Below are 14,850 nucleotides of genomic sequence, written 5' to 3' on the forward strand. Positions count from 1 at the left end.
GGTTTCATGTGGTTGATTTTATTATTACATACTGATAATACATTTCAGCACATCTGATATCAGAGTAAACCCCTGTGGGACAAATAAGTGCCATAATGGAAATTATGGAACAGAAGACTGGTGTAAAAAGTATGGAGCAGCACAGCATCTGATTAAAAAAAAAAAACCAACAAAAAAATCCCCAAATAAACAACCAATCAAAATTCAACCCAACAAACCCCACCCCCAAGAACAAATCAGTGCTGTGAAAACTTGTGATATTAAACTTCACTTGAAAAAAAAATTAAAAAACCAAAATTTAGGAGCGGCCTAAAGTTCACAAACTTCTGAAAACACAGGAAAAGCATGTGCATCCCCCAGTGAATCCATCACAACTCAATTCCATGAAGACCTTTTGCAAATTCAGTGCTTAAATCTTCTACACATTTCATATTCTTCTTTACTGTAAGAGAGCACAGTAAGCTGATCTATTCTACACACACTGTTTCACTCTTTTAGGGCAAATGACAATCACAGTTTCCTCTAGCCTTAAACAGCTATTTCAAACAATATATATTTACATACATGTGTAAACAAAAGGTTACAGAAATGGCTTAAAGCAATTTCACTGAAGTAACCCAATTCAGCCATTTGTGCTCCTTACCTCAAAATCCAAAGTGCCAAATACAAGCAGGAAAGGTTTCCACTGTTGCAGTCTAACAATGATCCCATGTATTTGGTGAATTTGTAAAAATCATTTCAAGCCACAGTTCCAATTAATTCTAGAGGGTTGAGAACAGGAGTAGTACATTTACAGTAACTGCACAGCTTGCATGGCCAAAAAAAGTCTCCAAACTCATTTTTAAACTGTTATTAACAAGTAATGGAATGTCCATGTGCTGACCATTAAACGCAGAACTCAAAAATAGACACCTACTGCACTGATCCAAATCTGTTAATGCAGAAACATATTTGAAAATATACAAAATCTGAAGTTGTTACATGAAATCAAAACCTGGTTTTAAAAAGTGCACAGTAAAAACTGAAGGTAATTACTATATAAATTATCCACAGAGTGTGTATTTCCTCGTTTAGAGCCAACATTAAGTTGTTTTATCTGTTACAAGTTCTAAATATTTTTAAGCCATTTACAGTACCAATTCAGTTTTTACTAGACCCAAAACCAGCCTCAGCTTCCTGGAACAAACAGGAACTGGATAAAGAATGGTCACTATCTGCATCCTGTGCAGCAGCAGCTTCCCAAGACTCAGCTGTAAACTATCGATTTTTGTTCTTTTTAGAATTCCCCTGCAACAAGAAACAAGTAAAGAGAACGTTATCATTCAGGTAAGGAAATCCAGACAGGTAACATACAAAATCTGATGTCTAATAATTTATGCCTACAGCAAACAAGGTACAGTCAGACTAAAAATAAACACTCCATGGGCTTCTAAGTTTGACAGATTGTAACCATTTGCTCTGAAAATGCTTCTATTTCTATAACCACAACAGAGGTAAGTACCAGATATCTCAAATAAGCACAGTACCAGATACCTCAAATAAGCACAATAATACCTTACTACCACTGAAACCTGTGAAAGACACTTGAGGGACATCTCCAATACATTCTATTGTATTAATACCACTAATATTTTAAGGGCAGTGAAGGCAAGTGAAATCATAATACACCTTCATGTGCTACTCCAAACAACTTCTTATAGAATAATTGTATCAAAATAAAAACCAATTCCTCACCATATTGGATTTTTTTTTCCAAAATGAATTTTATTTTAATTCAGGTTGTACAGATTATTCCTAGTTCAGAACAGAGTTTGTTCCTCAGCTAGCCAACTCACCTTTGACCTTCAGTAATTCCAAAAGGAAATGTGGAGCTTAAAATAATGTTTTGTGCAATAGTTACTTGCTGGCAATTCTCAGTCTTCCTATTTCCTGAAGATAACATTTGTTTTGAATCTAACCAACAACTCTCTCCAAGTGTTAAGGCCTTTAACTGCTTCATTTGGATTCCAGCTGAATCCCCTTCTACATTTGGTAACTTGTGAAAACCTGTGTGGCTTCTGTTGTGAGATTCTGAGGTCCTTACACAGAGAGTACCAATTCAAGTCTTAGAAGTGTGGCAAGTGAGACATTCCAGAAAACATTTTATAGAAACATTAAGTGCTATGGTCAGTATGCAGCCAAGAGCTTCCTTTTGGAAACACAATGGTTTTTACACCACAAAGTAATTTTAAAGAATACAATGCCAAGTTAAAACACTCAGAAATCTGAAGAAAAGCAGGAGGAAGAGTTTACTCTAAAAAATAAAAATCATTATCGTGTGTTTTTTAATCAGAACATGGTTTTAAAATTATTTTTACTTTTTTAATCCTTCAGTGACACTTGCTTTCATGCATCCCAGAAATAAGGAGAATAATGATAACTTGTTTCACAGTCGGTCAAACAAAGGACAAAGGCCTTCACAACATCTGTTCCTCCCTAGAACCATCAGAAAAGGATATACCATGGTTTAATCACTGGCTGCTCAAAAAAGCAGACTTCTGTATTTTTCATCATTAGGTAAGTAAGAAAATCTGTTTCTGACAAGTGGGTAGACTCCTTGCCTGGTAAAGAATTTAAGTGTGCATTTCAAGCTCACAGAAGAAAAGTGACAACTTTTTCATTCCTACACAAGGGACAGATGAGCCAGAATACGGAAATAAAAGAGACCAGCTGCCAAGGACAGAGTATGCTGCAACCAAAAGGAGTGCAGAAGGGACACTCCTACCCAGAACTACATCATAACCACACAGTCTCAACAGCTGGATTTACAAATAGCTCCATTTTCACCACATTTACACCAAAAAAATAGTGTGATCTACCATCAGAGGGTACACTTCGAGAACCTGATGTGAAGCAGTGACATGAAGAGCTTGTTCTTTCCCACATGTATGCTTAGCAAGAATTTTTTTCTTCACTGAAACTTGAAGGAGCAAGTTTGGAGTTTTCTTTTCAACTGGCTTGGAGCAAGAATTACAGCTTGTGAGCTGGTTTGTCCAAGGGCAGAGCTTCAGGAACACCAAATGTAACCCTGCCACCCCCAGCTGCAGCCAGGGCCCCGTGCCAGCACTGCCAGCTCACCTTACTGGTCATCTTTAGTGTATCAATCTCTTCCCTTTGCTTTGTCAAGGTTTCATTCATGCTGCACAGGTGGTCACTCATCATGCTTAACTGGTCCTCGTAGCTCCTCTTTGTCGTCATCAATTCGTCCTAAGGGAAAAATTAAACAACCAGAGGCCGTGGCTCAGTATTAGTGATAGCTGGCAAAGCAGCACACTTCCACCTCCAATTAGTAAGCTCCACGTTTGATGCTGAGTGGGTGCAATTCAGCTAAAAAAATCCTGTTTTATGAAAGGAAGTCAGCAGCTACTTTTCTTTTACCTGAAGTCCCATGCATGGCTTGTTCCTTTTATTTTTGTGTTGTTTCCTTTAGATTTCCCCCCCACTTTTTATGGCTTACATAAAAGAGTAACAGCTAAGTTTTCCACCACTGCTTCCAGCCAGGAAACAAGTAAAGTTTATGGGGTTAAAGCATGGCCTGCACAAGAACACATAAGGCATCCAAAGCTGAAGGAACCACCACTCCATGTGCAGCTAGAAAGAGCTATGATCTCTCTTTACAGAGACACGAGGGGATAGTGTGCATGACTAGAACACAGCAATGAAGGGATAAACACACTTTAGGAAGGACAGAAATCATGCTCTGTGTGAAGAAGTTGCTTGAAGACTAATAAATCTCATCAGCATGTGAACAACAGGGTGATATGACAGGCATCTGCTGCAAGCAGATAAAAATCTCCCACCCACAGAACCTGATCCTCATTAGGGATTTTAACTACTCTCACATGTCCTGGGAAAGGCAGCAAGGTGGAAGACAAGCAACTAAAGGAGCTGTCTTGAGTGTGGCATAGAACTTCTTGATACTAGTGATCAGTGGGACCAAGAGATGCTCTCTGCTGGACCTGTTACTCACAAATAAGGAAAAGCTGGTCAGGGATGGGAAAGCCAAAGGCAGCCTTGGCTGCAGCTACCATGAGTTAGCGGCATTCAGGATCCTGAGGGAAGCAAGATGAATGGCAGAATTACAGCAACCTTAGACTCAAGGGGAGTAGATTCTGGCTTCTTTCAAGGTCTGCTTGGAAAGGTCCCAGGTAAAATTGCCCTGGAAGTTACAGGGGCCCAGGAAAGCTGAATGACCAAGGACAGAACAAGGAACAATCCAGTGCCTAAGTCACGGAGTGACTGGCAGAAGACTAGCATGGCTGTATAGGAAATATCCAGTTCCACAGCTTGATCTGAGCTCTCTGCTCTGACCAAAGGAGGGGGACAAATCACTTTTTTGGTCAGAGCTCTCTGCTCTGACCAAAGGAAGGGGACTCTTACAACCTAAACAAGTCTATTATTCAGTACTATGCAGACTGCTAAACATACAAATGGTGTGTGCCTGCTATCTTTTCCTATGAAGTTAAATATGCAGTTGGAAATTAACATCTCATGCTGCATTCAACATCTATTGTGGAATTTCTTAAAGGAACAAATCAAGAAAGTGTTTAAAACAGATTGTTCATGGGCACAACAGCTCAAAGCTTCTAACATTATATTCACAGCCTGTATGGAGCAATTTTGGTACTGACCATCACAGACAGATGAGCAATAATGATATGAACTAAGTGCAAAGAAAACACGAAGGAATTGATGAATTGTGTATTTATTTATACTTTATTGTACTACTGGCATCTTTCTCAGCTGTGTGGAGGAGAAGGACAAAGGGACAGAACACTCACAGGATGCCGTAAGAGTTGATTTTTGTTAGCAACAGTTTCTTAAAGATTACCCCAAAACTATCTTTGCTTAATATTAAGGTATCTATATGAAAAAAATCCAAATCAACCTGGCATTTTTTAAAGCTTTCAGACCCAGGTGCAAGAAAGGATTAAGAACTCCTTGTTTCATCTGAAATCAGTCAAACTAGCACCCCTTGAAGCATTACAACTCTCTCATTTTCATGAAAATCCTTGACATCAAATGGGCTAAAACACACAGATTTGGCCAATATAACCTTCTCTTGGAAGCCTGTTCCACTTCAACTTTATACCTGGGATTTCAAGTGTAATATTTAAGTCTCTTCTCCACATACCACTAGAGTTTTCATATTCCACAACACAGGACCTAGTAATGGCATGGCCAGGCTAGATGGTTGTCATTTTTCTGTTCCAACTTCCCCTTACACATGATTACAAAATGCATCCCTTACATTACAGAACAATTTACTTGCCTGCAATCTGGTGATGTTTTGACTGGCGAGCTTCAACTCTTCCGTGAGCGATTCCTTGGACTTCTCTGCCAGAGAAAGTCTTTTGGCAAGTGCTCGACACTACCAGGAACAGGACAGGGAGGGCACAAGGAACAAAAGTCACTTCCACAGTATTGCCTTGTGGCATCCTTAAGTGCTTGCTTTGGACTTTTCCATCTGTGATACTTGGATTTCAAGAAACTCAGGGCTTGTGCACATTTTTAAATGCAGAGGTAATGGAATAGTTAACATTAAATGTTTCATTTTATAGAGCTACTATACTGCCAATCCTCTAAATATCATATTTTTCATGTAACTGCCACAAAACTTCTCATAAGTAAAAACCAATACAAAGAACTCACTTCATACAAGGCTCAAACATCACAGAAAAGATGGTTCCTCCATACTATGTCATTTTCCATTAAAAAAAAATATTTAAGAGGATTTGCTCTGTTAACCTGGAGCTTTAGTGTATTCCACATCATTTATTACACAAATCAAAACAGCCACTACTTTCAAAAAAAGTTCCCTCATGACTTGAAATGAAGAGGAAACCATAGATACAATGAATCATCTTATTCATTCTTGTAGTATAACTTATGCCTAAGAGCCAATTTTCTCAGGAGAGCTGTTTCCATCACTTCATAATACACTCAAATATTTTTGAATGACATCAGCTTCACTATAAAATTAAGTCAAAACTTCCTTGGTAACTAAAGCCAGCTGCTTCAGCTTATGTGAACAAACCCATACATGACACACATTATACTTCTTAATACAGCCAAGACAAGGCTACCAAAGGATTTATTAAACATAAAAAGCTCTTTTACAGTATCTGTTTTTATGCATGCTAGACCACAATCAAAATTATTCCAGGAACAGATTTTTATAAAACATTATGCTCCATACATTGAAATTCACTATCATAGCACTTGCCTGCGGGAAGTTCACAAAGAGGACTTACAGTCCTTGCCTGCATGCTCACCTCAGCATGGAAGTGCACTGATTTGCTGTCGGCAAGCTGCAGGTGAGAGGTCAGCTCTGCTATCCTGGCCATGTAGTGAGTTTTTATCAGGTCTTCACGAGACTCAGCATCTGGAGCCTGGCAAAGAAAAGTTTAAGCAGACAACATTTATGTTTAGTAGACTGAATACCTGAATCACAACATTGCCTCTATACTGACTTTTTTTCTTCTTACCTTCTGAGCCCTGGCTGCTCTATCAAAAAGTATCAAATTCTGCAAACAGAACAGATCAATTACAGCAAGCCACACTGCAATTCGTCACTCTGATGAGGACTCAATGTCAGATTTGCTTACAGGACAAAGAGCTGACTGAAGAGGTAAGAATTTAACTTGCTTTAATATATCAAGTGTCTGATGAAGAAGAAAACCCACTGCAGAAGTGAACAGCTTTCACCTACATGAAAACTTACTGTCTCTTCCCAACAAGGAAGAATTCCATCACGTAACTGTATTTCAGAAGCGTACAAAAGTCATAACCATTACTAATGTTGCACGTTCCAGAAGTTTCTTTATACATTTGAAATTAAAAAAGAAAATAGAAAATAAAAACCCCAACAACTCAATAGTTTCCAGACTAACCCACTGGACTCAGCTTTCATGTGATTTGTCATTACCTTCAAGTTCAGCACTGTGCAGAAGCATTTGAGGACTTGTATGAGTTATTATCTAGCCCCCTACCCCTTTTTAATCACACTTTCAGAAGACAAGGAGGAGTGAACTAAACTTCACATCCACACAGTTCCCTGCAGTATCAGAGAAGGGAAAGCAGTGAACCTTACTCTCAGAAGCTCCTGAAGGATCAAGTGTTACATTATAGCAGGGCTAAATGAAGAGTTAACATTTATTCTGAGGGCTGGTTCAAGGTTTGTTTCAGTGTGACCCGTGCTTTGTACCCCAGGCATTGCAGCCGGGGTTTTTTATGCAGCTTGAGCCCTTCCTCCAGGGTTAAGAATGGAGGCTTGGGATACAGTTTGGGCTGCTGAGGCACAGACAGACCAGTGTCTTCCTCAAATTACAGAGAGCAGACTCTGACTCCAGTTCACATTGCTCCAAAAGGCTTACATGGGCCAAATACAGTTCACTAACAGAAGAAGAAAATTAAAGAACACATGCATTTCAGAAATTTGACCATTTAATATATAAAGACGACATGGTCAACTTGTGCCATTATAGAGGAGTATTCTTGGTAATTAGACCTGTGGAATAAGTTTGGCAGAATCAAAATTGAAGTATTTAACAGATGGACTTTAATAATGTTTAAAACAGATTACCTTTTCATTATCAGTAGTTACAGTCAACATTCCAATCTAGAACAAGGAAGAAAATACACTTAATGAGAACTGCAAAAAAATAGATACCATAGCTTCAATTCGGTTTCAGTCATAGAAGGACTTGGAATTTAAACAATCTTGCAACCATTCAAACTGAAATCAAATTTAAGTACTTCCACCTGTAACATAAACAAGAGTGGTTACATGAGTGCCTTGAACAGAATTAAACCTGACACCAACTCTCAAAAATACATCTCTTGTCTTAGGAGCCACACAGGGAAAAGGCAATAAAAGCAACAAGATGCAGCTGGGCTCCTATGGTTATGCAACTGCTTGGTCATATGAAACTAATTCAGAGCCACGTTAGCACACTGAAACATTACTTGTCATGTTTAAGAGGAAGGAAAAGTCAACCTGGATTTGTTGAATACCTTCCAAATTCCTTCCTTCCCCCTCTGACTACTAAGCACTGACAAAACTCTACAAGAGCAGTGCGAGCCAATACCTGGTTTCATGAAAGGATATCTTCCCAGAGAATCCAAGGGGCTTTTTCCCCTTGATCTCAACAGAACTAGAGATTCATGTTTATGGGAAACATTCATACAATATGTTGACCTGTGAGTAACATTCTCATCAAACTCCTAAAGAATCAAATAGAGGATCAAAAACTTAAGATGCCAGTGTACTTCATAACTGGAGATTTCAAAACAGTCCACTGGTTACTTTTATCTTGGAGCAGGAAAGTGGGGAGGACAAAAAAAAAAAAAACAACTCTATTGAATGCTGAGCAGATTTATTATTTCTTACAGATGACATTCCTGTTAATACCACTATGCCACTTCAGAAGTGGAATTCAGGGGAAAGGCCAATTCATTTTAAATATGTTAGTAAACAGGAAAAAGCCATTTACCAGCACAGAAGAGCAAGGAAAGAATGCATGCTACATCCAAAAGCAATTGCTGAATCCAAATTGACCCCAATAAGTCTTCAAACCCATTTACAAACACTACCTACCTACTTCCATTTGCTTTAACATACCTAGAGATGAATAAAAGTATTGGAAACACAGGCCCAACCCGAGATACACAACACTTGCAAAGTCTCCTAACTACAGACAAATCAGGAGGTTAAGCACCTATTATTTCCCCCTCAGTTACAAAAGGACAATACTACAAAAATATCGTCACAATACTAAAGACAGCAAACAAAGTCTCAACATCCAAGAAGTGCCCAACTCTGCAGAAAGAATTTGCAAGCAGCTTTGCAATTACAAGGACCCCAAGAGTGAATGCTTTTCAATACAGTCAAAAGGCTTTCATTTTTAGTGTTCCACTGATCAAACAGCACGGCTACTAAAGAAAGTGGATTTTTCTCTATTGAAGGGAAAGGTCACTTACCAGACTGGTGCTCTTAATAGGTTCCCTCAGACTCTTTTCTGTGGTTTCCTTCTTTTGTTCTGCTATATTTGGCAGAACTGAATGCTCCTGGATAGTTTCAGTTAAATGTCCACTAAGAGAGTTCTTCAGTTTTTGGTTTTCTTTCTCCAGCTTAATTTTAGCCAGCTGAGCCTCCAACATCCAGTGTTCTTTTTCTTGTTCAAGTTTTGCAATTTTCTCCAAACTCTGCTGGACCTTTAGGAGGGAAAGTTTACAGTCCAGGTTATTGAACTCAGGGAGGAAAAAACCCACACACAGGAAATGTTTGAGGACAGTATTATTTTAAACCATTACATAAGTGAGCTAACAAAGCGCAGCAGGTAAACAACCACTGTTTTGAGCTGCGTGTTCAGCTGTGGTTCTTTGTCAAAAATGGCCACATAATTAAATTTAGTTTGAAACATGCACCGCTCGTAAAACTGGCAACATTGTACTAGGTGAAAAACCAAAGCAGGGAAGAATTTTATAAAATCTTGAAAGATGTGTACCTGGCAACATCACTACCTTTTTCTATGCTAGAGAGACACACTGTCCCCTCCCAGCTGTCCCAGCTCACACAGCCAGAACCAGCCACTTTGTCCAGGTAAGAAAACAACTACGGAACAGAACATATCTAATCACTGCACATTTCTGCTGAAATTCATTTCACTCCTACTAATACACTTAGAATATTGGTAACTACAAAAAAAAAATCACCGAAATATTTGTTTCTGTAACAGTTCAATAACAATGAGTCAAACATAGGCTGAGTATACAAGCTAATAAAGAAGTGGCAGTATTAATTAGTTATTCTCATTCATATGAAGCAATGGACAAACAGTGTAGGCCTTTTAAATATAATGTTACCCATCCTGCTTCACCTTCCAGGAAAAAAAATAATATATATATGCATACTGGAAGATAGAAACCCTGATCTATTACCCTAATGGAAAAGAAAAATCAGTGCTCTTAACCAGTGCAAATATTTCCTGCATACTCCAAAAGAGGACTCAAATCAGTACACAACATTAAAAATTAATCCTTTAGTATGCCTTATTCCTTTATTTTGCATTTATTTTAATTATTAAAGATTACCTGTATTTCCAAATGAAGGTATCAATGGCATAATCCTGGCTCCTCTATCTACCTATATGTACCTTCTGCAGATAAGGCAGCCTGACAAGGGTTTTACTTTCAAAACTCTACAAGACATCTACAGTCTCATTTTAAGGTTCAGCATATTCATATATACCTACAAATGACCACAGACAAATGTGGAGACTTTGAAACAAGTTTACCTTTACAAAATACACTGCCATACATGTTAGTACAGTACCTGTTGTGCAAGACCTTCCCTGCTTTCTGTAGAACTCAGTAGAACTCTGCGATTGGCTAAAGCCTCTTCATAAGGCACTGAATCTGCACAAGGCTGCAGAAGAATCAAAAAACCCCTCTCAAAATATGTTACACGCTAGATCAGAACATGTATTCTGCTTGTGTTTTCTTATTAGTTTCCTTACTTTAGTAAAGGGGAAAAAAACCATGTTCCAAGTGCTTACCAGGCAGTAGGAAAAAATGGTTTGACCTTTCAAGAAATACTTCCCCAAAAGGTACAGTTGATTAAAAAGTGCTCAGAAAACTCTGAGTGTTTAATTAATGATCAAAGGCATCTTAAGGTCCTCTTTACAAACATTGCAGTAAAGTGTAGTAACATCTAGTAACATCTGCTAAGCACATGACTTAATTGTTAATTTTAATGGAGGCAACAGGGAGAGAGATCTGACTGCATTCAATCTTTTGTTTCAGCACATTTTCTCCAGGGTACCTCCTTTTTTTTCCCCCTGTGTCTTCAACTGAATGTTGAATATGTTTTCATTCACTCCATATTCCTGGTGAATACAGGAGGAAATTTACATAAGCAGACACCCTCTTCTCCTTAGACACTTGGCACAGAAATAATTAGTGGAAATGGGTAAGGCAGAAGTGGCACATACCCTCAGTTGTGAGAGCAACCACACTCTCTGAAGTTTTCAGTAGCATTATTGCCTTGAGGGTTCCACTTCCTCAGCCAAAACCTGTCATTCAGACAATCTCTTCCATTCCAAACCCTGCAAACCCTTAGTTTGTGTTCTGCTTGGCATAACCATCAACAGAACTGTGCTCCCTCTGTGCAAGCACACTGGCTGAACAAACCTTCTTCAAGGACTTCACATAAGCAGCTGCCTTCTTCTTGTACTGCAGCATGCACTCAGCTGAGAGAGGGCTGATGAACTCTGCTCCTCCCTTGGGGCCATAGCTCAACGAGGCGCTGAAGTGATCCAAGTTGTTGCTGAAGAACGAGGCCATCTAGACACATCAAGAGAAGTGGCTCTTTGAATTAAGTTGACCAGAAGGAGTCATTGGAGCAATTAATCTTTGAAAAGACAACTATTTAGTGAAGCTGGACTTCTTAACAAGACTTTGAAACAAGCTGCAGGCTCTTCCATGAAACTTAGACCTTCCTAACACAAAGCATCCTCTTCACAGGATCTACTTTTATCACTCAGCTGTTTTTAACTCATAGCCTGAGAATAACTCCAGAATCAACATGACACTACAGATGATTAATATCAGAGGCACACAGAGATTTTCTAAATCACTCAGCTAAGTTTATTTTTGTTTCTTAAAAATCTGCACAAGTTAAATCACTGTTTAAAACAAAAATATCCATTACCTTGCCTGCTCCATTTGTTAAAGCAGCAACAGAGGATAAAATACAGTCATTTGTAGTTATGAGTTTCTGTGTGGCAGTTGGAACTTCCTGTTCTAAAGCAGCTTTCTGACTATAGTGCTTGGAAATATCTGGAAAATGAAAAGCACATTTATGCCAAATTAAGAATAAAAAACTTTTTGAAAGTCATTCACAAACGCATCTTAAGCTAAATATATTAATTTCAACAACACCAAAATTTAAAAAGAATCAAGTATTTATCATGTAATAACATTCTCAATGTGGCCTAATTGAAAAAAAATAATTGACAAGTGAACAATGTGCACCTATTTTAAAACTGAGTACTATTGCTACAGAATAGAGAAATCCCAGCTCATCACCACCACAAATTGTAATCTAAAGTAATCTTAAGAAGTTCAAAATCAATTGGGATTGAGGAAGAGGAGAGAAATTAAACATTCTGGAGTATTCGAGTATGAGATATTAAGAAGAACATTTCTGCTGATAGATAATGAATTCTATTGACAGTTTTCTTCACTACTTCTATTTTCTGTATTTCCTTTAAAGTATAAGTTGGATTGACTTTACAGTATAGCGACCATATTAAGAGGTAGAAAGTACTTTAAACTTATCTATGCTACAAAATTCTAGGTTTAGGGTCTCATTTTATGTGAGGTACAATCTCCTTTTTTTCTTTAAAACAAGGACTCTGCAAAATGGGGCCATACTACTCATGCTATTAGGAAAAAACCCCCAATTTTGCTTAAAATTATGAAAGCTTAATGTTTAAACAGTTGACTAGTAAAAATCCAGCTCATCTCTATGGATTATTTCCTCCCCAGAAACAGGTCCTTGGTACTGAAATTCTAGGACATGCAGGAACACCAGTTTTAAAATGTTGAGTTTTAACCAAATACCCCTTTCATATGTTATGAAAACATAACATATCAATGTTGTTCTGATAAAAGCAAGGTAAACCATTTTCGAGAAGAAGCCAAGTTTCAAAAAGAACTCAGACTTCTTTGTAAACTTTGCTTATATATTCATGTTAAAAACAGTCATCACCCTAAAAACAGGATGGAAAAATTCCACTTTGAAGGCAGGTACTAAGCCAATGCTACATATGCTGGGGAAAATATGTACATTTCAGCATTCCATTCTGTGTGCTAGTTTCAGGAGAGCAATGAAGCTCAGAAAGTAAAGTGATACTGGTCAGAAAAATCTGGAGAGCCACAATTAAATAATCCAGCAACTCTGAGGAACAAAGCTAAGAGAATGGAGAAATGAAAACCATGCATGAATGTCTGCAACAATTGGTTAGTAGGTTTAGTTTCTTAGCATGTAAAGGTAAAACAAAGTAGATTTATCACATACAATACATTCAGCAGTGTTATAGAGTGAGTGCATGTGTGCTATGCTAAACAAGAAAGCAGCAAAGCTGAAACAAGACCATATTCCCAACTCTCACCTTTTAAAATGTCATGGAATCCATGAAGACTTGCAGCGATGTTTGTAAACACAAAGTTGTAATTTGTCCTAAGGAGTCCTTCTGGTCTTGTACCTAGGAGTAACACATAAGAAGGAAAACCACAAAACTAAGATTTGAGCATGAATGAAGAAAGTTAGCTTTGAAAAGAATTCAGTTTCCACCTACTAGAACCATTTGCATGGAGTATGAGTCACAACAGATTAATTTACTTAAATTTCCCCTTCAATATCAAATATACATATATCCAACTCTGACAGAGCAGGCAGGTGAAAGACTTTCAAGTCGCCCAGTTTTTATTCAGATTTCATAAATATCAATTGTGTTGGTCTCAAAAACCACACACACAAAGACATGCTCTCAGCTGTAGGAAAGACAATCTGGGCCTTTCTAAAGAGTCAAGACTGAAATAACCTGAAGCTACACAATAACCATTTCCTACTGCTATGTACAGGATGCATTTGGAGATAGCTTCCCCACACACAGACACACAAAGGCTTTATCTCATTTTATTAATTTTATTATTTATTAGCATGACAGTTGTAATAACCTTACAGAAACGAGGGGCTGGAAGTGATGATTAGTAAGACAACATAGTTTATTAACCATTTCATAATTAAGAGGTGACACAAGGCACACTGTCAATCATGCTATAACAACCCACAGAAAACCAGTCACAGGGTAGCCAGCCAAGGCAGAACTGACACTTACTTGGTAAGGCCAGAAGACTGACGTACGTGTGGAGCTTCTCAAAGACTGCAGTCAACCTTTTCATGTCTCTGTGCAGCTCCATATTTCTAGCTCTTAAAGCAGCTGTGCAAAGAGAAGACTCACACTCTTCTTCCAAACTAGGAATATATGAATTATTTTTTTTAAAAAGCAAGCAATTGCCTTAAAAATAACAAGCTCACGAGTTTTAGAGCACATAGGTGATCTCTACCTCCCCAGTCCAAAGTAATAGCAGACCAGGAATTGATTTTAGAAAGGCTAACACAGCAGAGGAACTTAGCAATACATGAAAATTACTGTGTGCATGGCCACTCCCAGGTGTTTCTGTCACAATCCAGGAATGACTTACTCTCACAGCAAGGAACTGATTGCAGCAATTTAAGTTTGAAGACTTTTCCCTCTAGTACATAAATTCTCTTTTACTTCCTAAGGAGCACGAGAACAGGTCTAAAGGAGGCATAAATCAAGGGATTTCTTCTTCCTTAGTCCAAATCCTCTCCTAAAGCAGTTCTTTGCACCTGTAATTCACCTCCCTTCAATAACCTCAGGAACAAAGATTTTCCCAGCAGAAGGGATGTACACCTAGCCAAGTTTTACTACATTGCCACATTTATTGATTGATGAATAACTCTCAGAGAAGCTCAAGGCATTTAGAGTTTCAGTGTATCAGACCTGAATAGTATCCATGCTATTGAATAACACTAAGAAACATTAATGAAAGCTTCATTATTTTCAAAGTCTCATCTGTGAGGGAGGGTGTGTGTGGAGGGGCTTTAAAATACATGGTTTTAGTCCTAATGCCTCAAAAAGGCTGTGCCTAACCTCAAGGTTTAGAAAACAACATGCAAAAAAACTAAGAAGAAAAAAAAAACAAAAAAAAATAGTT

The 14,850-nt window shown here is 38.1% G+C and overlaps 1 protein-coding gene across 3 annotated transcripts in view; it reads right to left on the reverse strand.

Annotated features, from left to right (window-relative positions):
- Positions 1–2: 2 nt before the first annotated feature.
- Positions 3–14,850, reverse strand: part of PPP1R21 (protein phosphatase 1 regulatory subunit 21) — a 31,853-nt gene continuing 17,005 nt past the window's right edge. For 2 of the 3 annotated variants that reach the window (XM_041489356.1, XM_041489358.1), the window contains 11 exons: positions 13,947–14,083; positions 13,218–13,310; positions 11,753–11,880; positions 11,233–11,385; positions 10,376–10,468; positions 9,022–9,255; positions 7,625–7,660; positions 6,315–6,431; positions 5,312–5,410; positions 3,118–3,246; positions 3–1,287 (listed from right to left, as the gene is read on the reverse strand). In XM_041489356.1, the coding sequence (XP_041345290.1) occupies positions 1,258–1,287; positions 3,118–3,246; positions 5,312–5,410; positions 6,315–6,431; positions 7,625–7,660; positions 9,022–9,255; positions 10,376–10,468; positions 11,233–11,385; positions 11,753–11,880; positions 13,218–13,310; positions 13,947–14,083 (1,249 nt within the window). In that variant the 3' untranslated portion in view covers positions 3–1,257. The remainder of the gene's footprint in view (positions 1,288–3,117; positions 3,247–5,311; positions 5,411–6,314; positions 6,432–7,624; positions 7,661–9,021; positions 9,256–10,375; positions 10,469–11,232; positions 11,386–11,752; positions 11,881–13,217; positions 13,311–13,946; positions 14,084–14,850) is intronic. The other variant, XM_041489357.1, reaches the window with a different exon arrangement.

The sequence above is a fragment of the Pyrgilauda ruficollis genome, unplaced genomic scaffold, assembly GCF_017590135.1.
Source record: "Pyrgilauda ruficollis isolate IOZ18807 unplaced genomic scaffold, ASM1759013v1 scaffold93, whole genome shotgun sequence".
Classification (NCBI taxonomy): Eukaryota; Metazoa; Chordata; class Aves; order Passeriformes; family Passeridae; genus Pyrgilauda; species Pyrgilauda ruficollis.